General features: G+C 55.6%; 2 protein-coding genes across 2 annotated transcripts; one reads left to right on the plus strand and one right to left on the minus strand.

Moving 5' to 3' along the window:
• The first annotated feature begins 68 nt into the window (after nucleotides 1-68).
• LOC119102994 (U3 small nucleolar RNA-associated protein 14 homolog A) lies at nucleotides 69-8,416 on the plus strand. Its single transcript, XM_037226444.1, has 10 exons — nucleotides 69-216; nucleotides 2,619-2,804; nucleotides 3,040-3,241; nucleotides 3,593-3,748; nucleotides 4,459-4,676; nucleotides 5,340-5,541; nucleotides 6,151-6,882; nucleotides 7,024-7,181; nucleotides 7,633-7,763; nucleotides 8,104-8,416. The coding sequence occupies exons 2-10, from the start codon at nucleotides 2,650-2,652 to the stop codon at nucleotides 8,394-8,396; spliced, it is 2,247 nt and encodes a 748-aa protein (XP_037082339.1). The 5' UTR covers nucleotides 69-216; nucleotides 2,619-2,649; the 3' UTR covers nucleotides 8,397-8,416.
• Nucleotides 8,417-9,421: 1,005 nt separating this feature from the next.
• LOC119102484 (DBH-like monooxygenase protein 1) lies at nucleotides 9,422-22,222 on the minus strand. Its single transcript, XM_037225854.1, has 11 exons — nucleotides 21,968-22,222; nucleotides 19,876-19,992; nucleotides 16,427-16,591; nucleotides 15,397-15,660; nucleotides 14,862-15,059; nucleotides 14,168-14,267; nucleotides 11,825-11,991; nucleotides 10,911-11,150; nucleotides 10,420-10,559; nucleotides 9,974-10,145; nucleotides 9,422-9,606 (listed from the first exon to the last, which is right to left on the minus strand). Exons 1-11 carry the CDS (start codon nucleotides 22,121-22,123, stop codon nucleotides 9,451-9,453), a joined length of 1,875 nt encoding a protein of 624 aa, XP_037081749.1. The 5' UTR covers nucleotides 22,124-22,222; the 3' UTR covers nucleotides 9,422-9,450.
• Between the last annotated feature and the right edge of the window lie 8 nt (nucleotides 22,223-22,230).

Below are 22,230 nucleotides of genomic sequence, written 5' to 3' on the forward strand. Positions count from 1 at the left end.
GCATTATCGGGCCAGAAACATTTAGGAAATTGTTCTCGCTGTAGCATGTGCGCTACGGTTGTATCCTCTTGCCGCATGTATTCCTCCTGGACCGAATAATTGTTTTTACGTTCCACTACTCAGTGTGTCTGTTACATTGATTCTACGTGCCTGCGCGTTAATTGAATAGGTCAGCTTAGTTCTGCGGGGCTCCCACTTCTATGGGTAGTAGACGGTGTAAGTATTTAAGCATGCATGTACATGAAAGTCGCTCGTTAAAACTACCATTTGGTTCCTCCATAGCGAATGTGGATCAGTATGCAAATTAATGCACATCGCGCCGAACTTGTTCGACGCAGCAGCGACATTGCCAGAACAATTTCAGGGCATTCACTTTGAAATTCCAGGAATTCAGGGTTTTCACAGCTGCTGCCAACTTGTCTGTACTTGCCAAGTTTCCATAAATTATGATTCTAAGGTGATGTTGGTCATAGATGCCCAAAACCGGTTTCAAGTAAAACAGACTGTGAAATTAGTATGCCTTAGTTTGGCATAAATTTGGCATGCACATGTGCCATGTTCAGCACATTGATGTGGTATATGATGCAGTGAGTGTATTTTTCTACAGGAAAGAATGCAGGTTGTCAGACTTGCCATGATACAGTTTTCTCTTGTGACTTGGCTCGTCAAATTCACTGGTCAGGGACCTGTAATCTGTTAAGTGCGTTTGCAGTAAATATTGTGCACATAGATAAGACAAAAGTAAAAACCTTATTTGTCAGAGAAAAAAAGAATTCAGGAGAATGGAGGGTGTAGGTGTACTTTCCTACCTAATGTGAGAAAAAAATTGCACACCATTCATCATGTTTAAAGCAGCACATATTGTAAATAATGTCAAAACAGGTAGAATCATGCTCCTACCTTCAAATTTCAATACCTGCAATGGTGAGCTCCCGAGCGCCGCGCTCACCGCACCGCCTGGACTCCCAGTGCCGTTTCTGTGTTGCCGTTGCATAAATGCAATATTTCTGCTTACCAAGAACTATACAAAATGTATGGGACCAAAGTAAACTGTTTGTCGTGTTTAAGGCGGAACATATTGTAAATAATCCCAAAACAGGTAGAACCATGCTCCTACCCCCAAATTTTAATAAATGTGATAGCGAGCTCCCGAACACCGCACACACGGCATGCACCGCACCGCCTCAACTCCCAAGCTCCATTTCTGGGTTGTTGCATAAGTACAATATTTCTGCTTATCAAGAACCATAAAAAATGTACGGGACCAAGGTAACAATAATAAAGCAATCAAAATAGTTTCCTATCACGTTTAGGTACGTTTATGAAACACACAGGTCAGAATTAATTATAAAAAATTTGAAGGTAAGAGCATGAATCTGCCTGTTTTGTGATTGTTTACAATATGTCCTGCCTGGTGTACAATAGTTTTTTCTATCGTTAGGTAGGAAAGTACACCCTGACCGAATGGAGTGATAGATCAGGAATCCACTTCATCAGGTTTGAAAGTGGGGTCAGGGAAGGAATATTGAGTCAAATTGCCTGGCCTTCCACATTAATAGGTAAGACACATGAATGTGGAATATTAATGAACTGATTCAGATTGGCTGCAGCTATTACACACATGATGTATTTAACTCACCAAGGGTAACATGTGAGCTTGATTATAGCACCTTGACCCAAAAGGGATTATGATAGTGAATGACATGACTTCCAATGCAATGAGGCTAGCCTGATTGGTGGGTTCTTCTGAGTATGCTGTCTTGAGATTAAACATAACAGGGGTCTGGATTGTGTCCTTTCCCCTGCCACAGCACCTGTGTCTTAGGACTCAGTGATTTGGTTTCCTTTGAATGAAGTTATGTCCCAGCCCTTGCTCAAGTTCAAATTTAGTTCTTTTGAACTCTGCTTAAAATACAATTCTGTAGCATAATACAACCAAATACCACTTCCTGTCAGGCAAATCTGAGCATTTGTTCTGTCTAAAATTTTGCACTTGTTAGTATTTATTGCATCAGGGTTGGTGCTGTTTGATATAATGATGTGCACAGTTATTTGCATGTCTTAAGTATATTGCTTTTTTGCAGTAAGACTAATGGTGTTTAACTCATATTAGGCATAATTTATCATTTGCCTGCCAATCAGTAATGAAAAGGGTCATTGTGTGAGCTATCTATTCATGGGCTTTTTTCCTAGGAAATATGCATCCAGATATACTCATTTCAGCTGGGTGCAATTTTTCTCCAATTCAGTCATCCTAAATATATTGACAATTCCCAAAAACCACTATCTATGTATAATGTTATTGGTTAATACTGTATTGTGTATTGGGCTAAACCTCCTTGTAAGTGAGTTCCTGCACCTGCTATTTAAGTCCACTTCTGTGCTGTCTGCACCAGTCTATTTAAAGGATGTATTGGTGTGGGCTGTGATTGGCTAGGAGCTTGCTGGGGAGCTTGTCAATTATTCAGATCTCAATTCTGTTTCCAACTTTATTTCCCCTATGCTCAAGTTTATCACCCGTTGTGCGGGTATGCCATTTAGCCAGAACCTACCAGCTGGATCAGCTGGTGCTGACTACCAGCTGGTGTAGTGATTGGTGTACAATGTCCCATCTTCAGAGCCTGGCCACAGAGGGCAGCAGTTTGAAGGATGGACAATATGTTTGAGGATCCGCCGGCCATCGACGGTGTCATGTTTGATGACCTGCTGGCTGAAGAGGGTGCCACTGAGGAGGATGGCATGGGTGCATCCCATGATCGCCTGCTGCAGCGCATCAACCAGCTGGACTCCAAGCGGGCAGGCAGGTGTGTGGGCCGACTCTTCACCCAAAGCGCCCATAAGCTAGTGCCTCCTGTGTACTTTATTCTGAGTGTAGCATAACTGACTCTTCCTTTTTGAATCATCTCCCTTAGCATCGTCCAGGGTCGTGTTCAAAACGATCAAGTTTCGTCCGTAAGCGTAATGGTTTTCTCGTTGTTTCCTTACCCATGTCGCGTGGTCGGCGCAGTGCGGCCGTCCCTGATGAGCCAACTCTTTCAGGTCGATCATCCAGCGGTCGGAGGCGAGCGCCGAGGTGTCCGAATTTCACATGGCCACCGAGGAGGGCGCCGGCGTGAATGTCAAGGACCTGCTGGCCAGCCTGGGGGACCAGGCGCGCCACGCCACTCTGCGCAAGGAGATCAACAAGGCACAGCACCAGAAGAAGTTGCCGCCACCGCTGGAGAAACCGCAGGCGGTCAAGGTCAGGATGGTGTGCACTGTCTGCCTCTGGCGATGTGGTTCTGGTTACTGTGGGTTGGAACCTCCTGCACTAAGCTGGCAGGGGCATGGGGTTCGGGGGTTCCAGGGAGCCAGTAACACACCGTGATAAAACATTTGGCGTAGCTGAGGACTGCACTTTGACTGTGAGTGTGTACATCTGACCAAGCTGTTATGAACAAAATGTTGTCTAGCTTCCGAAAAGCGGACCTGGTCCCCGGAATGTCTGTCCAACATATGCTGATCTTGAACTTTTGACACATGTTTGCGGCAAGAGACAGGCGTGGCGACCCATGCCTTACCATCCCACATCTCTCCCCGTCCGCGCGGTCAGGCCCAGCGCAAGGCCGGCTACGAGAAGGTGACCAAGGAGGTATCGCGCTGGGAGAACGTGGTTAAGCAGCGGCGCCGCGCCGCCCATGTCTCTTTCCCGCTGGAGAAGCCCGAGCTGCGGGTGGAGACGGGCGCCGAGCGCACGGCCGCCTTCATCGTGAGTACCGCCCTGCCCGCTGCGGCGGCGGCGGCGGTGGCGGCCAAAGTGGTGCCGACTGCCGGGACGGTCTGGGGAGGTGTGGTGTAGCGTCCCAGGTTGTGTGGAGACGAAGATGCCCTTGGCTCGGTGTGGTGCTGAGAAAACGGTTTTGTCGTTTGTTATGCACATGGGATGTTGTGTGATCTCTTGCATGCTTGCCGCACACTGGCAAATAGCTTTTCTAGGCTGCATTATAGTTAACACCCTTCACAGCAGCCATCGGTTTGTGTCAACAGTCTGGTTTCACGGAAGCCGCCAGGTGCTGAATGCCTTGTGACATTAGTCCAAACTGAGATAACTGCAATAATGCATGAGTCATCATCGAGGATGTCAGCTGCCACATCATGGCTGCGTGTTGTACCTTGGCATGTAACCTGGTCACAAGGTCTCTGCCAATGACCCCCATTACAGCAAGAGGTCTGGCCCATGTCTTTGACTGGCAGTCCAGCATGATATTTGACATGTGTCCCTGGTTATGATAGATTATATCGCCCATGTCTATCTGCGGCATGAGACTGTGCTAGAACAGGAGGTCTGACCTGTGTCTCCTGTTACACCAGGAGACCTTACCCGTGTTCCCCGCCGCAGCCGCAGACTCCGCTGGAGCGGGGTGTGTTCCCTGTGTCCCCTGTTACACCAGGCGATCCGACCCATGTCCCCCGCCACAGCCGCAGACGCCGCTGGAGCAGGAGATTGCTGTGCTGCTCGGCGGCAGCGCCAGCGTGGTGCAGCCGGGCCAGATGCTGAGCGAGGCGGAGCGGCGCGCGCTGGCCGCCATGTCGCTGGACGAGGCGCTCGAGCGGCGCCGAGAGCTGGCCAAACACCGCGCCCTGCTCACCTACCAGGAGGCCAAGCAGCGCCGCCAGAACAAGATCAAGAGCAGAAAGTGGGTTTACCGGCTGGGCCCGCAGGACTCTGGCAGGGCGCGTTCAGCGGTCGCGTTTTAGTTTCTGGCAGACTCTTTCGCGGATTGTTTCTCGGCTCATGTGGAACCCGTATCACTAACTTTGTTTCGCATGCATTTCAGCGTCCTCCATAGCGTAATGGGTTAGATGTTGGTGTAGGCATTGTCTTCCTGAGATGTTCCAATGCATCTGGCTCCTTCGTGACTGGTGACCCCCTGCTACATTGACAATATTGACAGCCTGGCCTTTTACAAAAGTTTCTCGGTGTGCATATTGTGCACGTTTCTCCTTTCCCCCCTTGTTTCGCCCTTGTGCTTGTTTCTAGCATGACCGGCAGGTTGTGGTTTCGTAAAACGGATCAGCGGACCCAAGCACTGATGTGTCACACGGTGTGGATATATGGTCACAAAGATGCTCAGTTAACGTAATTTTCCGACTTAGACCTCATTTATGAATCATCTTTGGCGACATGAGTTATTACATGTCTTGCGTGCTCGTACGGTATGTTATAAAAGCTATTCCGGTGGTATTTATGATTGGTAAAGCTCGTCCACGGGTCCGCGCGCCGCCCCTTCCCCACTTATCCGTACTGTCCTCTATGCCGAAGTCTGTCGCCAGTTACCACGGCCATGCGCCGTGCCCAGGTACCGGCGCGTGCTGAAGAAAGAGCGACTGAAGCAGCACCTGAAGGAGTTCGAGCAGCTGAAGATTTGCGACCCGGAGGCGGCGCTGGCCAAGCTGCAGGAGATGGAGCGGCAGCGCGTGGAGGAGCGCATGTCGCAGCGCCACAAGAACACGGGCAAGTGGGCGCGCCTGCAGGCCATCAAGCGGAAGTACGACCCGGCGGTGAGTAAGCGGCGCTGCGGCCGGCTGGCGCACGACCCCGGAGCCTGAGCCTCAGGTGGGAAGGCCTACCCATCAGGGATGAGAGGCGGGCAAGACTGTAAGACTGTGATGGAAGTAAGGAGCGTGGACGTGATGCGTCTCGATGAGTTACTCCCCGTGTCTGCGTAGAAATGGCCCCTTGAGGGACCTTGGCAAGATATTTTCACCTACTGCAGCCATAAGCGCAGCTAAGACCTCTGGTAGATCTTTTCAAAGTCAGCTGTTACATCTGCTCGCATAGTCCTGATGCGCAGCTTTGGATTTGGCTCATTTTGCCCGTCGGGTCTCAATCTCGCCATCTCGCACGCAAAGCACGGAATATCATCTCGGTAACGAGTCCCGCGTCCTGATCTGTGCGTTGTGCTGTGCGGGGTGTGTTGCACTCTATTCCACTTGCCGTGTGTTCCTAATGCTCTGCGTCCGGCACCGGATCTCGCTCCCCAATCTGTGATGCGAGTTAGTAGATTGGAACCGGGTGTCACTGTCCCACTCTGCCGCCCTGGCAGGGACGTGTCTGTCGCTCCGCACCCTTGTGAGCCGATATTCGGAGCGGCCCTCGGTGCCCGGCAGGCCCGCGAGGCTCTGGCGGAAAACCTGCGCATCGGCCGCGAGCGGACGCAGAAGGCGGCGCGTGACGCCGAGCGGGACGCCTCGGAGGACGAGGCTGAGCCGGCGCCGGCGCCGGCCGCCGCCGCGCCGCCCGCCGACCCTGACAACCCGTGGATGGCAGCGGCCCAGCCGACGGCGGACGCCTACAGCGGCGAGTATACGCGCTTCTGGGCGGAGCAGGAGGCGGCCAAGCAGCGCCTGCGGCAGGCGGAGCGACAGGCGGAGCCGGCGCCGGGCGCGGGAGAGGAGGAGGAGGCGGAGGAGAGGCCGGCGCCGCGCGTTACCGCCGAGGACGTCGCGGGTGAGGCGGACAGCGACGAGGAGGAGGGATCCGAGGTGGCCGAGGAGGCTGCTCCGGCTCAAGAGGTGGCTGAGGTGAAGGGCGGAGCTAAAAAGGCTCTGAAGAGGAAGGCTGACGCCAAAACGGCGGCCGGCGCGAAGAAGAAGCTGAAGAAGGGCGCTGCGGCGAAGAAGAAGGCCGAGGATATTGACGAGATATTTGATACATTCGAGAAGACGATTGCCAAAAAGACCAAGAAGAAGTTGAAGCAGCTGGTGAAGGGAGACGAAACGACCCCCTCTTCAAGGAAGCTCAAGAAGAAGAAGAATGCGAAGGCAAAAAAGGAGAGGCCGGCCGCCGCCGCCGCTGGCTCGGATGACGACGCGGCGCCGCCGGCGGAGGACGCGCCGGAGAAGCTGGACGCCTCGCTGGAGCGCCGCTCGACGCTGGCCCAGCTGGAGGCGCTCACTGGCGACAAGCCGGCGCCGGCGGTGACGGCCGAGCAATTGGCGACGCCGGCAGAGCGGCCGGCCGCCGCCGCGTCGACGCCGCAGCTGGACCCGTCCCGCTTCATGGCTGTGGAGCCTCGCCGGCTGCGCTCGCTGCGGCCGGACGGCGGGCCCGGCGGCGAGGACGACCTGGAGGACGGCGACGACGCGCGCATGACGATCGCCGAGGCGTTCGCCGACGACGACGTGGTGGCGGAGTTCAGGTGAGCGCGCGCGGGAGGGGTTGTGACGGGATTGCGGACGACGTGTGCCGAGCACGTTCGGAGCTGGGGAAAATTGATAATTGTGAGAGCGAAGGCTCATTGACATTGATGTAGCGGATCGGGATGTGTTGAGTTGAAGAGCAGCTGATGAATGAATTCAGGGGTATCTGGCATTGGGGGGCTGTACAGATTACATGATTATAAGTAAAGTCATGCAAAATGCCATTTCACGTCATGCGTCATGTAGGATTGCCGGCACGTCTTCTCTTAATCACCTGCAGTGGCGTATCTTTGAAGCGTTGCTTCAAGGAAGCAGCTGCGGCGCTGCCGCGGCTGGCCGGCCGACAGAGCGGAGTGTAACCTGTGCAGTTACGATCACAATGACGATGGTCGGTGGCCGGTGTCGTTCTGCGCTCCAAAGTATGTTTGATTGGTAGCGCCTCCTTTCTAGGGAGGAGAAGGAGGCGACCATAGACGCGGACAAGCCGAAGGATATCGACATGGCTCTGCCGGGCTGGGGAGATTGGGGAGGACAGAACATAAAAATGTCGGCCAAGAAACGACGCAGACTCCTCTTCAGAGGTTAGCCGACCCCCAGCAAATGCAGGCTTCTTGGATGATTGTTCTGTAACATATTCAGATTTTTCATTTTCCTTATTAGTTAAGACTTAGCTGCTGCGAATCCATCCGCGGTTTGCCGTGGCCGACCGCTGCTCAGCGTTTGTGTGCAGTAGCCCAGAACTGACCGTGATTCGCTGCGACTGCCTGGGAGAGACCTCGCCGGTCCCAGAGCTCTCAGCCCAGCCTCCGGTGCCAGCCCCTCCCCACACCCGACCGATGCTGTGTGTGTACTCTCCCGTGGCGTCCCGCCCCCGCCGCTGGCTGCCCCGCCCCCGCCGCTGACAGCCCACCCCGTCCGCAGCACCCAAGGGGCCGCCGCGCAAGGACCACCACCTAGGCCACGTGATCCTCAGCGAAAAGCGCAACGAGGCGCTGCGCGCGCACCAGCCCAGCGAGCTGCCCTACTACGTGAGCTCGGTGGCGGCGTTCGAGGCGTCGATCCGCGCGCCAGTCGGCCGCACCTGGCTGCCGGCGCGCGCGCACGACCAGCTGACCCAGCCGGCGGTCAGCACGCGCGCCGGCACGCTCATCCCGCCGATGGACGAGGCGGCCCTGCTCAACGTCAAGACTCGCCGCCGGCGCAAGCAGAAGTGACGCGGAGCAGAGCGAGAGCGAGAGAGAGAGGGTTGGGCTCGGAATGGTTAACGGACAGGGAGCGGGCGGCCGTGAGGGGGCGCTGGTGACAGTCGCGCAGCGGGTGGGCGTCGGCGCTAGTGGGCTCGGAGAGAACGGCAGGGTCTGGAAGGCCCGGCTGAGGTTCGGTGTCGACCTCGGGTGAGTGGACGAGCTGCTGCCTCGGAATGACTTGGGGGCGGGGGGAGCTGCCCCACCGACGCATCGGAACAGAGGAGAACCCGCTCGCCGGCCTGGCTGATATGGTCACCACGGTCGGTGGTTATCAGCGGGGGCCGAGCGGTGGCTGGAGGGACTCCGGCTGCCGCTGGGCTGTGCGGGGCTCTAGGCCGGCCCGCGTGGCCCGTGGGTCGAACACTGTCCCGGGACGGCTCGGAGGGGTGGGCACGCTCCGGGGTGGCCGGCCGGGTGGCTGGTGAGGGCGAGTGCAGCGCAGGCCGCGCCGCCTGCGCTCTGGTAGGTCCTGGTGACGTGACTGGCGGTGCCGAAGCACAGTATGGAAAGGGCACTCACGCATTGCTGTTATGAGATGTATTTTGTTTTTGAATACAGTCATCTGCCTAGAGCTAGATTGTAATATATGACGCAATATAACTAACAGACAGCGAACTATTATCTACATAGCTTGTGTCCGACTAGCAGTGCGGTGCATCTCATGAACGCAGTTTGCTTAATTCGGCAGGGGTTCAGGTCCTCCTTCCCCTCAGAAATACTGTGTGTGTTTTACTGTATGATGATTGCATTGCATTGATTGCATGAGTTGAAACAGGCGCGGTCGAGTCATACAGCGACGTGTGGAACAAACGCAAAAAGGCTGACGTTCGCTTGCCAGTCGAGCGGTCGCCTTGCAGACAGACATGAATGGCATCACAGACACTGACACGAAGCATCGGAGCTCATCGGGCATTACAAAATAATGAGTCAACAAGAGTCGCGCAACAGGCCTGCCCAGTATCTCCTCAGTCGCGCCCTTCTCCGCCCAAAGCCGCTGGGATCATCCCGCAGCCAATGGAGCCTATCCTAACAGCGCGCTCCAACAGAGGGCCGCCACCGTGAGCAGGCAAGACGCGTAGGTGGCGCTGCTGGCTGCTTTGTCGTCTTCACAGGCGGAGGCGCGGCGCAGCCAGCCCAGCTTCTTGGCTCCGGCCGGGTACTGCGTAGTGTTGCGCGTCTGGAATGGGGCACATCGCTTGGTTATGTGACCACGTGATCTTGTGGTCGTACGGTTACGTGGCTGGCTCTGCCGCCGGCTTGCCAAGGCGCGGTACCGTTTCAGTATGCCGCATCTGCCAAGTCCCATGTCCGGTTCCCTGAGCAACAGCCAGCATCGCTTGTTGCATGCCCACGGCGCATCATTAGTAGCCACCTACGCCTTCCCACCGAACAACGCGATATCACGCAGGCGTTCACTGAGCGCGGCGCACGACCGGGGCCGCGTGACTTCGGGGCCAGTTCACAACAGGCGGCGGAACTCCACTTCAGCGCGGCGCGATGCTGACGCGATCCCGCACAGAAGAGCCGCGGTGCCGCGTACGTACCGTGCTGAGCACGTGCCGCCCGAACTGGTAGCACTCGGGCAGATGCACGCCGTCCCGGGCGACACGCTGCAGGTTGTCGACCCTGTCCGGCGTCCAGTCCAGCTGGTTCAGGTACTCCTCGAACAACACCCCGCGCCAGGCCAGCGGTTGCTGCACCACCAGCTGTTTGTACCTGGGGCGGAGCGCGGGGTGTCAGAGTTCACTAGGGGGTCGCGGGTCGGTCTGTGGCCCGCTCATGACGTCATGGAATCGCTGCCGCTCGGGTTGGCATCTGACGTCGGTGTCTGACTCGATAATTTGTTTGTCCTTGACCATTGCAGCCACTGCGGTGCCCCAACAGCCCCCGTTGCCCCTCCCCCTCCCACACAGACAGCCGCCACTACATCGCACACCAGCTGCTGCACCGGTAGCTCACGGAGGGAGTGCCCCCCCCCCCCCCCCCTTACCGGCTGGTGGAGGTTTGCCAGACGCCGAGGCTCGAGAGCAGGTCGCGGGGCAGTGGTGTGCTGACACACTGCGCCAGCTTGATCGCCGGGTAGTACTGGATGAACACGATACACATCTCGTCCCAAGTCGACTGGCCACCCTGAAGAGGGCGGTGGCATTGGGTCACGCGTTGCACGCATACTAGGTAGGTTAACTAACCTGGAGAACTGTGGCATCAATCAGACCTCGAGCGCGACACGTGCACCATAGTCACGTGACGTGTGCCCACTTCCCAACGGTGCAGAGCCCAACGGTGTTGCACTGTGACCAAAGTGAGGCATGGTACACACTGAGAGGCTACAATGTCACACTTTGCGGACATTCCACAGTGAGGCTCGGCACTCTTTTGTCGCGTGTAATCACCAATGTACACTCGCACACCTGTATGCTCTTAAGCGGCGTAGCCAGCTGTCCGGCGTATCGGACGCCCGGTAACCGGCGCGTTGCTCACCAGCGTCACGTTCGCCCGTTGTGAGGAGCGATACACGCACTCCGCAGTCAGCTGGTCACCGGGCAGTAGCTTGCGCGGCGTAACGTGACGCAACTGCTGGTAGTTGAAGTCGTAGTTGTCGTCGCGTACGATAGGCGGCAGCTCGACGCCGCGGCGAAAGTGGCGCAGCCGCACCTGGTGGCCGAGCAGGTGCGTGTGCGGCAGGGCGGCGAACACCGTCACCCCCTCCGGCGGCAGCGCCTGCGGGCAGGACCGTGGGTCAGCCGACTGTGGCCGCTGACTGCCCGAGGCGGCCAGCGGCTGTCAACGCCACCAGTTGACGCTGTCAGAGCAGAGTCCTGTCGGCAGCATGAGCCGAGACTCTATCGTCAGAATCGTGCCATGACTCCATCGTCTGTAGGGACTCACCGGGTCCAGACACTCGTCCGAGCAGTTCTCCACCATTCGTAGTGACTCACCAGGTCCAGACACTCGTCCGAGCAGTTCTTCACCGTTTGTAGTGACTCACCAGATCCCGAGCAGTTCTCCACCGTCTGCAGTGACTCACCAGGTCCAGACACTCGTCCAAGCAGTTCTCCATCGCTTGTGGTGACTCACCAGGTCCAGAGCAGCTCTCCACCGTTTGTAGCGACCCACCAGGTCCAGACACTCGTCCGAGCAGTTCTCCATCGTTTGTAGTGACTCACCAGGTCCAGAATAGTTCTCCACCGTTTGTAGTGACTCACCAGGTCCAGACACTCGTCCGAGCAGTTCTCCATCGTTTGTGGTGACTCACCAGGTCCAGAGCAGTTCTCCACCGTTTGTAGCGACCCACCAGGTCCAGACACTCGTCCGAGCAGTTCTGTACCGTTTGTAGTGACTCACCAGGTCCAGACACTCGTCCGAGCAGTTCTTCACCGTTTGTAGTGACTCACCAGGTCCAGACACTCGTCTGAGCAGTGCCCGGTCACCACCAATGTTGGCAGCCGGGGCGGTACCACCAGCAGCTGGGAGATGTCGTGACCCAGGGTCATCATGGAGGAGTCCATTGGCCGGGGTGTCGATGTCAGGGTGAACTCCAAGCCGCTGCTGTCCACCACTCCTGGGACGACAAAGAGCGACAGATGACACCACAGGCGGAATGATAGCGTGCGTGATGTCAGCATGAACTTTCAGCCGCTGCTGTCCACCACTCCTGGGACGGCAGAGAGCGGCAGATGTCACCACAAGCGGAATGATAGCGTGCACCTCACACTGCGGCGCTCCAACGCCGGTTTGGTGAGACCAGAGCCGCCACCACAAAAGGCATGCAACTAAAACTCTCACGCTTGCTGTTTTGTTGTTGTTGTCTTCTTTGGTAGCAGCACATGCTTAATGCCAGAGGCTGCCATAATTTGTGACAGGGGGCTGCTATGATTTGCAACGGGGAGGGGGCAACTTTTTCGGGCGAGTCCCAGTCTCATTGACAGCACCCTCACACTGCAAACAGACTAAGAGACCGAACACATGCTAATAGGCACAAGACCTGGCGTATCAATGAAACTCGATGTTGTTTTGCCATGGAACCGCAGACCATTGTTTCAGTTGCAGGCCGTGCGTATTCACATGGCTACCCGCTTGTCTTGTTACTAAACTACGGCTGTTTGGCTCTACATGCCAGTGTCCATGGTGTGTCATGAGGTTTGAAACCAAAATGGCTTTCCTGGTGACCAGAACTCGGCAGTATATTCAATAGTGCCATGGTGAAAAACTACGTTTGAGTCTGAGAGGGGGGGGGGGGGGCTTAAGGCCTCAGGAGCTCCGCGCCTCGCCTACGCCACTGCTCTCGGGCTACCGATGGGAACAACATTTGCCTTACCATGTGCCATGCATGGAATGAAATGAAATAGCGGCTGCGATCTGAAGCGTCATGCAGTAAAACAGCGCATTACGGTCTGGAGGTGTAGCTAGACACCACACCTATCACTGTAGCTGCGTCTGGATAATGTCCCCCCTCAGCGGCTAATCTAAATCATGGCCCGGAAACCGCCATGAACGCGATCCGCTCTTGCCCTGGCATTTGTCAAAATCACCCTGGCAAAGGCGTGGTCCCCTTTTGGATGTAACCAATCGCGTGCACTTTGCAACATCACTTTTATTTGAATGTTCACCTATCGGTTGCGGGATGATGGCGTGATTCTACGCTGTTTGAACCACCCCGCTCTGTGGTTTCTCAGCCAGCTCGTCATATTGCAATGTGACGACGCACACACACACACACACACACACACACACACACACACACACACACACACACACACACACACACACACACACACACACACCACACACACACACACAACACACACACACACACACACACACACACGCACACGCACACGCACACGCACACGCACGCGCACGCGCACGCGCACGCACGCACGCACGCACGCACGCACGCGCGCACACGCACACGCACACGCACACGCACACATATACGCACATACATACATTATATATATATATATATATATATATATATATATATATATATATATATATATATATATGCATTGCAATGCTCTCCCAGTCAAACATGTCGTATGTAATCGTCTGACCGGGTCACGAGGTTTGTAATAGCCGCACCAGATGGGCCAAGATGTGGCGTTGATCCTGGCCCTAGTACGACACAAACTCCACCAGTTTCATTCTGCTGCATCCCCCGCCCCCCCCCCCCCCCCCTGTCTTCCTTTGCACACCAGCCTTCCATTTCCCTCTCCCGGGCTACTCACACCTAATCCTGCATCATTCGCGCGGTATCTCAGACATCCAGATCACTCGCATCACTCGCATCACTCTCCATCACTCTCGGCCACTCGCACTGTACCTTCCACATCACATTTAGCTAGCTGCATTTGACGCGGCAGTAGGCCCGCCGCTGCATGTGCTCGGCCCGGTTCACCCGCGAGCGACGCGGCCGACCCGGCCTGCATGTGCTCGGTCCGGTTCACCCGCGAGCGACGCGGCCGACCCGGCCTGCATGTGCTCGGTCCGGTTCACCCGCGAGCGACGCGGCCGACCCGGCCTGCATGTGCTCGGCCCAGTTCACCCGCGAGCGACGCGGCCGACCCGGCCTGCATGTGCTCGGTCCGGTTCACCCGCGAGCGACGCGGCCAACCCGGCCTGCATGTGCTCGGCCCGGTTCACCCGCGAGCGACGCGGCCGACCCGGCCTGCATGTGCTCGGTCCGGTTCACCCGCGAGCGACGCGGCCGACCCGGCCCGGCAGCGCCGACTCACCCGACCGGCCGGCCAGGTCGTAGTGAATCTCCAGAATGTAGAACTCGGCTCCATGGTCAGGCCCAATCGGATAGCCGACGTCCTCAGGGAACGTGAAATCCTGCACCGAGAGACGGTGGCGGTCGGTAACCATGCGTGCAGTGGGACGGCGTAACCGCCGGGCAGAACCGCAAGGCACAACCACAAGGCAGAGCTGATAGCAACACGTTATACTTACAGATGAAAATACTGAACAGTCGAGGAGGTGGATTTGTTTTTTCATCTAGTACGTTATTGACACTTGCATCACGTGTATGTATGTGTAAAGCTTGCGCTTCTGGGCTTTCGCCCGGTACAGCAACATATAGCACAAGATAAGCGCAACACGTGCATTAGGGCTTCGCACCGCATTTCCAACATTCCCTGTCACCGCGTAGCCGATTCAATATAACACGCGTCTTACAGACCAATCCCAGAGTGCGGTATATCAGGATCGTCGCGGCCATTGACGAAAGACATTCGTCAAGACCGACAGACGCTGGGGCTCGCCTTGCCCCAACGCCCGTGGATGTGCGAGTTGTAGAACTCATCTCACCGTCAGCGGTGGTGGAGACGATGGAGTACACCCGCCGCCGCTACATGCGGTGGCGCTCACCTCGCCTCCCATGCGGGCGGCGGAGCTCACCTCACCTCCGATGCCGGTGGCGGAGCTCACCTCGCCTCCGATGCCCCAGCCGGCAATGATGCCGCGACAGCCGCGGGCGGCAGGGGGCATGTTGGCCGAGTAGCAGCGGAATCCACCATTGGGAACTGCGCCCGGGGTGCCCAGATCACTGAAGTCGCGGTCCGAGCACTGGTACAGCAGCATGTGGTGCACCACCCTCTCGTTGCCGGGCGTGATCACCGCCCGGTACTGTGACGGAGACGGCGACGTCACCACCGGGGGGGGGGGGGGGGGGGGGGGGGGCGGGGGCAGGGGCAGGGGAAGACGGAGGGAGCCGGGTGAGCTGTGCAGCGTCACACAGGCGCCTCTCGTGGGCCGTCGGGGACTCACAGAAGGCGGAGGCGAGAAGCCACACGATACCGAGAAGGGAGAGGAAGCTGTCGGCTGTGGTTACTAATGCTGCTCTGAATCGTCAGCGTCAAGAAAAACAGCGCCCGCCAGACCCGGGCGAGCGTGCTGCCTACATGACGTCATCGGAGCTGGCATCCTGTGGCGGGCGAGCCCCCCCCCCCTCCCCGTCCTGCACCTTGATGGCGTGATGTTTAGTGGTGAGCTGCGGCGCGCGGATGACGTCACACCAGTAGACGGTGTCCTCGGCGGGCAGGCGGACGGCGCTCTGCCGCACGCTCCAGGTGGTCAGCTGGTGGGCGTCGTCGTCTGAGGGTGGCGTCGGCTCGGCTGGGTCCGTCAGGTGCAGGCTGCGTCGGCCCCTGTGCTCGTGCTGGGGTGGCTCGCTGACCACCGCCGGATCACGGCTGTGGTAGGCGTACAACACGTGCTGTGTGTCTGCCTGCGGCGAGCAAAGGGGGGAGAGGTGCAGGTCAGGCGAGTGTTCTTGTTTGTTTAACTCATGGGCTTTGGGTGAATGTAGGACGCGCCTGCATGCAAAGTGATTACATGGAAACTCATGCACGAATACTGATTCAAGAGCGCATTCGTTTAACGCCAAGGGGAACATTTCCGAGAGGATTGGTATAAATTGCGCGATATACTTGCATGGAACTATTGCAACACAGGTGATATTTATATAACCAAGGACTAGCAGATAAAACTTGCGCGACCCAGCCAAGTTCCAGTTGGCCTTGAAACATGATATTCCCTGGGTTTAGGCAAGTGTATAACATCGCAATCCATCTGTTAACAGGATCGATTGCGGTCTGAAGGCCGAACCTGACCAACAAGGCTCTTGCTGTTATTCCCACGACATTCATTCGACACGGCATTCGCCACGACATCCTCATTTCAATGCCACTTATCGGTGACCTTCACCGTGATGCCCAGCTTTTGCAATGCTCACCGTCGCCTCTGCTGTCCATGCCGTGAGGCCTCGCGTATGCAATTAACATAATTATTCAACCTCCCGTGATCCTTACCACCGAGACCGATTCGGTGACACCACGCCCCACGAGGCTTCCCTGAATGCTTCGTTGCATCAGCTGCCCCACCGTGGCGTGTCATGACCTCCCAGCACCGCTCGTGCCATCGCGCTCCTTCGACCACCGCGCACTGGCAGCTCCCCGAGCGCTGCCGCGGTCTCGTGGTGCCGTGAATCTCACCGTGATGTCCCGGTCCTCGTCGGAGATGTCCCCCGGCCGGCAGGACGAGATGAGACGCCGAGTAAACACCACCGTCGTAGTCGTGTCGTCCTCCCAGGCCGACACCAGGTGGTAGTCCTGTCGCTTGTCCACTGTAAGCCGGTAGCCGTCTCGACTGTTCATATCCTGGGGAGACAGGTTTCGAAGGTAGAGCGGATAGAGTGGATAGAGTGAGTCGCGCAGCGCCGGGAAACGGCATCAAAACCGACTGACATGTATGTTAACACGCACTCGGGTGGGGGTCAAATTGACCCCCGCCGAAGGTTTTTCCAAAGTGGTTTCCGAACGGCGCGGCATAGCTGCGCCAAATTTTGCATAGCTATAGACAATTAAATAGCCGATCATTTGGTACCACACGTTTCGGTGTACCTTGTCAGGTCGCTGACCTATGGCAGGTCAAAGTCAGGCCATGGTTTCAGCAAAGGCAATTTCTAGGGAATCCTTCAATCTGATCCAACAACGGAGCGTTAGACGAAGCCATACATATCTGAGCTGCTTTCTTAAGCAACGCTACAGTTGGACGAGCAAATCACGTTGACCTAAGGTCAGGTATGAAGGTCACACTAAGGTCAAAACCAGCCTGTTTTATTACTCCAGGGCTTGCTGTATGGGATAGCTTCTGGTGCTCATTTCGAGTTTATTGATAGCAAAAAGCGCATTATGCATCTTCCATAGACTTCTTAGAGGTCAGAATTGGTCACTGACCCAAAATGACCTGTGTCATCATTTTGTTTTAGTAACATACTGCCCAGCGTAATCTTTATCGCTTAGTCAAATGCAAAACTCAAAGCACTCTTGTATTATTTTGTTCACCTTGACCTTCAAAAGGTCAAACAGGGTCACTGACCTTAAATGAGACTGATATATTTTGCTTATAAGCGGCTATCTACGTTTTGGGTGCACTTTGGAGACCAGCCTGGAATTTGACCTTGTTTGGCCTTTCTTGACCCGAAGGTCATAATCTAGGAATCTGAAACTCTGACCTAAGTGAGTTAAGGTACAGGTAAACACACCTGTAAATTTGGTGTTTCTAGCTTCCTTAGTTGACGAGATCTCAGGGGGTCAAACTGCCCCCCCCCCCCCCACCCGAGCGAAGGATATCTAGCCGGCCACCCGTGCTGGTATCTATCCATATTGATATGCATATCGTGCGCAAGCGCTGCTTATGCCATGATAGTTATGACAGAAACTGCTTGCGAATACGTTTTTGCTCGTAGCATGTAAATGCAGAAGATGGGACCGCAGACTGTTGGGAAGCGACCGATTTTGGAGCATTAGAAAAGGCTATTTGTCTTTTGGCCACATGCCTGTGCCTGCCAACCACATAGTTATGAAATGGCATAAGGCTATGAGTTTGCCGAACGATATTTACGCATTTTTTAGTGCCGTAATTATGTTAACGCATCCCCACTTGGCATGTATGTACGGAAGCTTCACGCTCTCTGAAATACACCGTATGCAGACGGTTTTCTGATGAATACGCAATGTGATAATGCGAGCGATCGTCGTAAGCTGTCATGCTTCCTTCCATTCTCAGGGGGCCCCGACCAGCGCAGAAGGCTCTGTCACTCGGTGTCCTGTCCCCGCCCCTGTTGAGGAAATCTTCCCCTGACCGACTCAAGGCACCTTGTTGAAACAGGCCCCCGTCAGGCACTGTGGGCCCTTGAACGATGCAGGAATCACGCGGGCCTACAGCTAGTCCTTTCGGTCGTTCAGCCTTCCAGTCGAGCCCTTGATCTCTGGTCTCAAGAGACCCTTCCGCCCCCTCCAGGCCCTCTCAAACACCGCTCCTGGCCGACCCGGGTCACCTGCCGCCACACGAACTCTGTTAGGCACTGTGGCTGCTGACCGACACAAGAGCCCCCCGTTGTGTCGGGGACCCAGTCCAATGCAAATCGTGGCCCCCGGTCTTGCTCCTGCATAAGAAATGTACCCCCAGGGTTCAGACTGACAGGGAGCCAACTGTTCGGTGTTGACAGTCTCCGACGTATTTTCAGGGGTGTCCCAATCGGTGCAAGTGGTCCTCTGACTGATATTTCAGGCCCCGACCTTACCGGCCGTGATACTTTATGTGACTTACAGCCAGTCCTTTGGCCCTTATGCCTTTCAACCGGGTCTTTGATAGTTGGCTACTTTCGGTCGCCTGGGCCCCTCTTCGTCCCCGCCTGAGAAATGGCCCCTCAAGCCTATGCCGCCACGGAGTCGACTGGGCGTTACTGTTGGTGTCTGACCGAAATGTAGGCCCTTATCGACTCAGGAGCACTGACCCGCGCAGGGCTCTCTGAGCATTTGGGCCCTCTGGGCAGGGCATTTGTGTGCCCGGCCCTGCGGGCTGGGGCCCATGAATGCGATCTTTAGCCAGCCTTTCGGCCCTTCATCGTAGTTCCCGAGGGACCTGAAGGGCCCCTCGGAATCTAAGGAGAGGGGGGGGGGGGGACGTGCCCCCGTGCCTGCCCACTAACTGCGATACTGGGTGCACCGAACGTTCAGTACTTTTCAGTTGATTAATTTGACACCTCCCGAAAGGAAAAATGTCTCCATCTTTTCAGACCGCATAGTTACTTCGGCATCAGAAACGGTTTGCACACAAATTTTGCCCAAGTGATGCAAAGAGTTCTTCTTTGCTGTTTTGTATTGTTTTGAGTCCATTCATGTCTCATTTAACTGCCAGTTGGGGTCAACTATGCTCTGCGAGGCCCCACCAAGCCCCGAACAGACATTGTCTGAGGCCAACTTATGCGTGCCGAACCAAAATCATTTGAGACAATGATGTTGAAAAGTTGGCAAACCTGGCACGTTCCCAAATCATTCTTCTGCATCTATCACGTGGGCCAAAATTTGGAAAGATCCCATCCATCGAGGTGACTCGAATGATCTATCAGACCTTGGCCTGACCTGACCTTGACTATTGACCTTTGTTACTGGTGTCGTATAGCTCTGGAGCGTAACAAAACATCCGTTTCTTTCGCACCGTAACACAGCGGTGCCAACACCATTGTAAGTGCTGGAAGGTGTTCCGAAAAATCATTCGATAAATTTGGTGCTTTTAAGGCATTTTGCGCGACCTGTGGCGTCATCATTCATGTGATCAGTCACGTGATAGAAGTCAAATTCACGATTTCGGATGAGATCGACCAGAGATATCGACTGCCATCTAAACTGTTTTAACCCAATGTTCAGGCACCTTTAAACACCCAGGTGGTCCTCGTTGGCCAAATGCCCCGGACGGTTCCTGGTTGAATTCTCTTCAGACCTTTCAACCGCAAACCAGCACACGACGCACGCTTCGTCAGCAGGAATGCTCAATCATTGGAATGTGTCAAGCTCGTCGCACTCTGGTTTGGTCCAATGACCGTCGGAACACGCACGCCCACAACGCTGTTGACGCAGGGCGGGAACAGCCGACTGACCGTGAGGTACGGCAGGCCGCTGCTGTGGTCGACTCCGGCCACAACCATGTCCGAGTTTTTCATGGCTCCGTTCGGTGAGAGGCCAAACGCCACCCAGCCAAGGGTGTCCACCTCCAGCTGGAACAGGACGCCACAGTCGCTCACTTTATCCAGATCAGATGCCACGCAGCCTTACCTGGAGTGAGAACCGTTTGCTGTGCTATGTTGATGTTGCCCAAGCTGAAAAATGGAGTCAGGTACATCTGACATATGCGTCGTTTGTAGACTGGCGTAGTCAGGGGTGGGTGTGTGTGTGTGTGGGGGGGGGGGGTTAGGGGTCCATGTCCACAAGCTACTGGAGGTGACGCTGCCCCATTCACATTTTAACGTTTCATCCGTGGGACTTCTAAAATGTTCAGATTAAAATGTTTTCTCTGAAAGCCCAGTTCGTTGGATACAGACGTGTAATATTTGTTCTCTGGCGCACAACAACGTTGTGCGTTCTCAATCTACGTATCTTTATGTGTCAACCACGAATTTTTTACTGCTAACATTTATCCGCAAACATATTACTGCATGCAAAACATTTCGTAGGAAGACGGAAGCGAGAATACTCTTGCCTCCGGGGAGCCACTTCATGCATGCGCGCCTGCCCCAAAGGGAGGTCAGAAGGGTCCCCTAAGCTGATAGGTCCTCTCCTGGATAAAATCCTGGTTAGGCCACCGCCCCTGTATCGACACAGGCTTCCCTGGAAGCGGCCGATGATCCAGGGGTTGATGATCTGCCTGATGCGCCATGCATGATTCACAGACGGCCAACAGTGCAACACTTCATCATGCGACCAGCTGGAACCAGTGCACTCCAGGCGGGATGCATCTGAGCACATGTGCCAATAAACAAGATTAAGTTGTCAGGACGTCGAGCAGCCCGTCAACACGGCCTTCGGGGAATGAGCGCCCACCGCCGTCCGGTCTGCTGTTTCTTCTGCTCCGACGCTCCACGAATGCGGGGTAAATACCATCGAGAATGGACACTTCGTGGCGTTTAGTCGGTTTGCATCTGAGTGTTTACGCAAAGCCAGTTTTCGCCCTAGAGCGAGATGATCCCTTACTGTCGCACTGGCACTGCGCACAGAACCATTGGTCAGGAGTCACCGCTGCAGTGAGATGACAGCGTGACGTGCGAGACAGCATGGCGACGCAATCAATGGGTGCAAGGGCATAGATATGAGCAAGAACTGGCTGGGCCAGCCCGAACTGCTGAAGGCACAACATATTTTTAGGAAGCATTACTACCCGTTTCATTTATGGCCTCGCTTGTAACAATCCAATTGCTGCAGTAGCAAAACAGTAAAACTTTCGTAACAGCTACTGTACGTACCAGCATAACAGTGGGTGGGTGACCCAATCAACCCCGCATCTCAATATTCACACCTTGCGTTACGCATGTAGCCTTAAAGTGTGTTGATGCCTAGTGTGTTGATGCCTATTTTAGCGTTGCTAATACCTTCTGTATCATTTTTCGAAACAAGCTGTGAACGGCACGCCATACGCAACAATGCTGCAGGAAGCTGAGCAGCCGATTTTGTGGTACATACGAATGAGAAATGTCTCTTAAAATCAATGACCTGTAACAGGTTAACAGACAACTGGTATCATAATTACAAGTAATTCCACCGGCTTGGGTCAGTTATTGAGGCAGCTACGGTACTCAGACGGGCCAAGCCGCAGGACGGCCGAGCGATTTCCAAGAAAACCCGCGCGAGCTGGGGGGCGAGCCGGAGGCGCAGCCTCCAACTGGGTCAGTCCGTCGGGGTCAGTATGTCCTTGAACACTGAAGCCCACCTCTCGTCTGACCACTTTTTAGCCGGGGCTTTGGCTTATCGGTGACCCTGCGTCTCCCATTTTATTAATGCGTTTAAAGCCACTGGATAGCACGTATGTGGTATTGTCATTATTCTAGGCATTAAACGCCAGAACAGTCTCACCCACGCCGCCGTCAGCCGCCCACGCCGTCGTCCAAAGGCCACCATCTGCTCGCCTGCCAAGTCAGTCAGACATCACCCACCTAACGGGGAAGCTACCGCCGCATTCTCCCAACCGCAGTGGCTCACCTGGCACGTGAAGTTCCCATCATGCACCCTCCACTTGATGCGGACCATGCCGTCGGCGTCCAGCACGGCATCGTTTGTCCAGGCGCCGGCGGCGACCGAGGTCACCAGTGTCACCAGGGTCAGCAGGGTCCCGGCAACAGCGGCGGTAGCGGCCATGTCGGCGGGGCTCGGCTGGCGATCTGACGCGCAGGCGCCGCAGGACCGGGACGCGGCAGTTCCGGAGGAGGAAGTGGGAGCGCGTCACACGGCCGATAGCCGACCCC

Source organism: Pollicipes pollicipes, unplaced genomic scaffold, assembly GCF_011947565.3.
Source record: "Pollicipes pollicipes isolate AB1234 unplaced genomic scaffold, Ppol_2.1 Scaffold_5724;HRSCAF=6776_pilon_pilon_pilon, whole genome shotgun sequence".
In the NCBI taxonomy this organism is placed as follows: domain Eukaryota; kingdom Metazoa; phylum Arthropoda; class Thecostraca; order Pollicipedomorpha; family Pollicipedidae; genus Pollicipes; species Pollicipes pollicipes.